The 5551-nt window shown below is 42.3% G+C and overlaps 1 protein-coding gene across 1 annotated transcript; it reads right to left on the bottom strand.

Annotated features, from left to right (window-relative positions):
* Nucleotides 1-562: 562 nt before the first annotated feature.
* Nucleotides 563-2830, bottom strand: sst1.2 (somatostatin 1, tandem duplicate 2). The gene is made up of 4 exons (XM_018662852.2): nucleotides 2733-2830; nucleotides 2469-2644; nucleotides 880-1098; nucleotides 563-795 (listed from the first exon to the last, which is right to left on the bottom strand). The coding sequence occupies exons 2-3, from the start codon at nucleotides 2640-2642 to the stop codon at nucleotides 892-894; spliced, it is 381 nt and encodes a 126-aa protein (XP_018518368.1). The 5' UTR covers nucleotides 2643-2644; nucleotides 2733-2830; the 3' UTR covers nucleotides 563-795; nucleotides 880-891.
* Between the last annotated feature and the right edge of the window lie 2721 nt (nucleotides 2831-5551).

Raw genomic sequence — 5551 nt, 5'->3', positions numbered from 1 at the left:
TCAAACATCAGGAGTGGGGGATTTACTGACCGATTTTATGTCGGAGAATAAAACCTGAAAATGTCTTGAGCTTGTGTTAAAACCACAGACCTTATTTCAGACATTTAACCAGAAACACTTTGGGATGAGGGAACAGGAAGAGCTAACATGCTAACATGCTAACTGACTTCCTGGTTTTAGGCTCATTCCTGCAGGACTCTGTTCTGTCTCAGCTCTGGGGGGAAGTTTCCTGCATATCAGAAGCACCACTTAAAGTCAACTAGAAGGTTTTAGTTTGAGTTAAATATTTGACACTCGCACTCTCAGCAGTGTTTAATGTGTTGAGTCAATATTTGCTCTCTCTCTCTCTCTGATCTCCATTAAAGGTTAATCAGACTCGACCCTCTCTCTCTGTTCAAACACTGAAACCTGCTGCTGTTTCCACACACACTGATCACTCCCACTGCTCCCAGTCATGCATGCCTGAGTCAGGGAGGGGAGGCGGTTGAGTCCAGCCTGTGAACACGTGAACACACCTGGACATTATGTTGTTTTAGACGATAAGAAATAAGAGACATCTGTATCTGATTCTATAATCTTTAATAAACAAGTTATAATCAATAATCCGATCAGTCAAACTCAGGACAGATGGAGCCGGAGCCACAAGCTGGAATGATTTCTCTCTTTAATTGATAATTACATTAATTATTCAGGTACACTGCAGCCAGACAGCTGCTGATTGGTTCATCCAGTTGCTCAGGTGAAGGCCAGATGATCTGGGATTGGTCAGTTGGTCCGCTGAAGGTGTGGCCTCAGCTGGGAGCAAAAAAAAAAACAGGTGGACAGGTGAGAAACAGAATCCAGGTGATCTGGGCGGGGCTTAAACAGACAGTCAGGTACCTGGGCGGAGCATTAGCAGGAAGTGAAGCCTTTCCAGTAGAAGTTCTTGCACCCGGCTTTGCGTTCGCGGGGGGGCAGGTTGTTAGGGGGGTCGACGGACCGCTCCAGGTTCATCCTTCCTCCCGTTGCTGTGGAAACCACCTCAGCTTCCCTCTGGGCGTCGGCCTCAGGCAGAGACATCTGAGCCAGCAGGTCCTCCACCGCACGTTTACTCCACTCCTGAAAAACAACGACACACAGGACAGTTAGAGCAGAGTTCAGAACCAGGCAGAACATTCAGAACCAGACAGAACATTCAGAACCAGGCAGAACATTCAGAACCAGGCAGAACATTCAGAACCAGGCAGAACATTCAGAACCAGCAGTTGGCATCAGTGTGGACAGTTTTGAACTGTTTAGGAAACGTCAGCTGACAGACTTTATCTTCTGCCTGAAGCTTTTCTGGAACTTTCTATTGTATCACATGATCTTCCTCAGCAGATGAGTCCTTCAAAGTTGTCAGAAAAAAACTTAAATTCGAACATGTCAGTTGAGCCACTAATAAAAAAAAAGTGGAGATTAAAAGTCAGTGAAAATGTTCTGGATCTGATCCGGATGTTGACCCATCACACGGCTGCAGTATTAACAGCTGCTGTAGTTCGCATGTTCCTCACCCCCTCCCCTTTCCCCTCCCAACATGAACATCCCCCCGACCGGCAGCATCATCACCACAGGCGGTCCTTATAATCATCTGGAGCTCATTCAAGCTGAGACAACAGGCTGCCTCCACCTCCCAACCTCCCTCTGTTTACTGTGAATATTTGAATATGTGTTGATGTTCATTACATGTTGTGTATCTGAGGCTCACCAGCAAAATAAATCACATTTTACTGCTGCTGTTTGGGAGGTAAAACCATGTATGTATAATAATCAATAATGCAAATAAAAGGTAGAGGACACAGCATTTGTTTGCCCTCCAGCTGCTTTAAATGAAGAATGTATAAAATTATTGATATTATTCAAATTACACTCAGGCTGGTGATGGAGTTCCTCAGGGTTTGATTCTGGGTCCTCTGGAAATTTCACTAATTCTGCTATTCTACAACTCAGCTCTAAACATCTGAGAGTCGAGGAAACTCTGCTTGGTACAAATACGAGGACGTGGACTTTATACGTTAAAGGAACAGTTCAACATTTAGTGACATCCTCAACATCTTTTTCTCTCTGAGACTCAGCTGTTCAGGTTGATCCCTCTCTCATGTCTGTGCAGTAAATATGAAACTACAGCCAGCAGCCTGTTAGCTTAGCTTAGCATAAACACTGGAAACAGAGGGAAACAGCTAGCCTGGCTCTGTCCAACGGAAACAAATCCACCTTCCTCTAAAGATCACTGACAAACACAAGACGTTTGTTGGGCGTTATGTGCTGGACTTTGTCTTGGCCAGGGCCAGTTGCCCCCCCAACCAAGAGAGACTTATGGGTGGTAGCCCAGAAAAGGTTCAGCAAGCTGTGGAAAATTAATCTGCGTAAAAACATCAATCTCTTTGAATAAAAATGCCTTCAGTGTTTTTTTTTTTCTAGGCGTTCTGTTTGGTCGTTGGATCCCTCACCTGTGACAGGAACCCCGCGCTCCGAGCTCTCTGCAGCAGCGGGTGGTGACGCAGCTCCAAGTCCAGGTCTTGGTTCTGGTACTGGTCTTGGTCTCTGTCTGGCTGAGAGGAGACTGGACTGCACAGAACCAACACCCCAAGAATGAAGATGGCGGGACAACGTGTGCACTGCATACCTGCCCGAATATCAGGAGGAGAAGAAGAAACAAACGTGAGGATGAAAAATCAAACAGAGAAGAAGAAGAGAGAGAAGAACGTTCTTACTGTCTGCTGGTCTGGTGTCTTCTGCTGGTCCTGGTCTTGGTTCTGGGCTTGTCTCTGGTCCTGGTCCTCTGGGTGCTGCTGTTTTTGAAGCCTGAGTCTCCTCCCCCTGGCTGGTCACATGACACAGCGTGTTTGATTGACAGTTGGCGCACTGCAAGGTGATGAAGGAACGCTGACATTCAAGTCAAACAAACGTCCATTAGTCCTTATTGACTTTAAATGGAGTCTGAGCAATAAAACAATAAAACTATCAGCAGCAGCAGCGTCTTCCCGCCGCCGGCGTTCATCTACAACAAATACAACGGCAGAATGTCAGGCTGAAGAGGAGAGGAATTAACGGAGCGTTCAGAGGATTAGCAGACTTCATTAGCACTCGCTGATATCTCCATTAAACAAAGAGGCAGCAGCAGAGAGTCGCCCACTCAACATTTAGTCAGAACAAACACAACTTAATGCCGTGGAAAAACATTTTATATTGGTTTAAAATGTTCTGCTGCAGAGAGACTGAGTGGAAATGACATCAGGGAAACCCAACGCCGCCCGGCCACAGCGATGAACCGATGAACGCAGAGTCAAATATTTCATTTAGGTCAAACTTCTGTAAGTAAAAAGCTGCAAATGATCCTCAGTGTTCAGCGATCGAGGCCTGAAGATATACATATATTTATAGACATATAAATCTGTTAACGTGCAGCTTTGTCTCTTAGAAAACATTTATATTCAGCTGATCTACAACATCAAATACATTTAGATTTAAATTAACTATAAATGTATTTCCACCAATATCTGTCAACTGGGAACAGTAAAAATCACTTCACTTTAGTCTGAATCAGATCAGATCGTCCGTGACTGATCACAGAGAGACGCCCACGACTTATATCTTATAATGATAATAAAGATGATTACTACAGAACACACACATACAAGTACAGAGTGGTGTTAGTTGATTATTTATATTTGAAGATTTGACAGAATAAATCTTCATCAGTGTGAAACTAAATCCTCCTCATAATCTGACAGCTGATTTCATCCTGTTTCTACATTAATACTTTATTTAAAGACTTATATCATTCAGTTTAGAACTGATCAGACGAGAGTCTAACCTGTGTTTAGTGTATTTATTGCTATTTTATTCAATATATTACCATTTTACTAACCTGCATCTTTTTTACATTTGATCAGGAGAAACATTATAATGATCAGATCAAGGTGAATTCTCTGAGATCCCTGAGATGTTTTTCAACCTCACCAGAAGAAAGAATGTGTATGTCACCGTCCGAGGAGACATGACCTGTTAGTTCTCTTTGTGACAAAAAAACCCTGCCTGAATTTGATCATCTAGAACTATTAATTATTATTGGTTATCATTAATGTAGAACCATCTCTCTAACCTATATTTCCTGTTTTTCCTGTCGCTGCATCTCTTGAATCTTTAGTTTTAATCATTTTGTTTATTGAAATGTTGATTCATGTTTTTCGTCTTTAGATATAAAAGAAAAGAAAGTTTGAACATTTGAATTGTTCACAGTAAACAGGTTCTTCCTCCTTCCTCTGCTCTGCTTCCTGAGCTTTCAACTATTCCTCCGTCTTCCGGTTTTCTTCTGAGGGAATCGAGCGTTTGACAAATGTTGAACATGTCTGAGACAAATCTGTGACTCCACTTCATCTTCATCACCTTCACTTTCTGCGGATGCTAATAAACAACACATTAGCAGCAGCTGGTTGCCGTGGCAACACATTACGGGCAAGCGGCCGTCACTAAGGAGTTGCTGGCATGAATACACACACACGCAGAGGAGCATGATGGGAAGGTGATGACATCACTCCTCCTCGCTGTGATGCGTACAGTTTTTGTTTCCTCTCTGAGTGAAAAAACACAGACCTGAAAACTACTGGAAAGTTTCATTTGATTTCATTTGGACTCAAATGATCAGACAGAGAGAAACTGAACATTCAGAAAGTTTAAATCTAAAGTTTATCTCACCTGTGAGGAGAAAATAAAACTAACTTTTATTTCTAGAGTAAAAATCCAACAGCAAACGTCTCATACTGATGATCATTAATAACAGACGTTATTACAGAATCAGAACATCCTGCAGCTACAAGCAGAGAAATCAGAATCATTGCCAGGAACTAAACTCATTCTCTTTAAATTTGTGTCCAACACATCATTACTGAGATGTGAACTATTTTACAGTCTTGATGTGCACATGAAAACATAACTTATAGAGTAATATAGGTGAGTTTAAAGGTCAACTACACCACAGTCACATGACGTCAACGTCTCCACCACTAAGCTTCCAACTGGTCATTTCATTTAGCTCTGAGCTCTTCTACAAAAGCCTTTCTTCTTAGAAAGTTAGTGAGAGTTTGAAAGAGCGTGAGTAGAAACACAACGAGGCTGTAAAGGTGGACTGGTGAGTAGATGGGTTTTCATGTTAACGTCCCAGACAACCTCTGTAGTCTCATTTAGACACTCGTTAGCAACCGCCTTTTTTAAGACACGTAAAAGCTTCAAACATCAGGAGTGGGGGATTTACTGACCCATTTTATATCGGAGAATAAAACCTGAAAATGTCTTGAGCTTGTGTTAAAACCACAGAAATTATTTCAGACATTTAACCAGAAACACTTTGGGATGAGGGAACAGGAAGCGCTAACATGCTAACATGCTAACATACTTCCTGATTTTAGGATCAGTCCTGTAGCTCTCTACAATAAATGTGTATGTGGTTAATGCTGTGGAACAGAATGCTTTTTTCTTGTTCCGGTCAGTAAACTTCCTGTTTTTGTCGGCCATGTTTCTGGTTAATATTTAT

This window comes from Lates calcarifer, linkage group LG21 (assembly GCF_001640805.2).
Source record: "Lates calcarifer isolate ASB-BC8 linkage group LG21, TLL_Latcal_v3, whole genome shotgun sequence".
Lineage (NCBI taxonomy): Eukaryota > Metazoa > Chordata > Actinopteri > Centropomidae > Lates > Lates calcarifer.
The sequence above is the reverse complement of the archived record's forward strand: the minus strand, read 5'-3'. Positions and strand labels throughout refer to the sequence as shown.

Excerpts from the sequence above, each read along its gene's own strand:
- sst1.2 (XM_018662852.2), bottom strand. The coding sequence starts at position 2,642 with ATGCAGTGCACACGTTGTCCCGCCATCTTCATTCTTGGGGTGTTGGTT. Across the intron at positions 1,099-2,468 it reads GCGCGGGGTTCCTGTCACAG|GAGTGGAGTAAACGTGCGGT; the intron begins GTGAGGGATCCA and ends GTTGTTTTTCAG.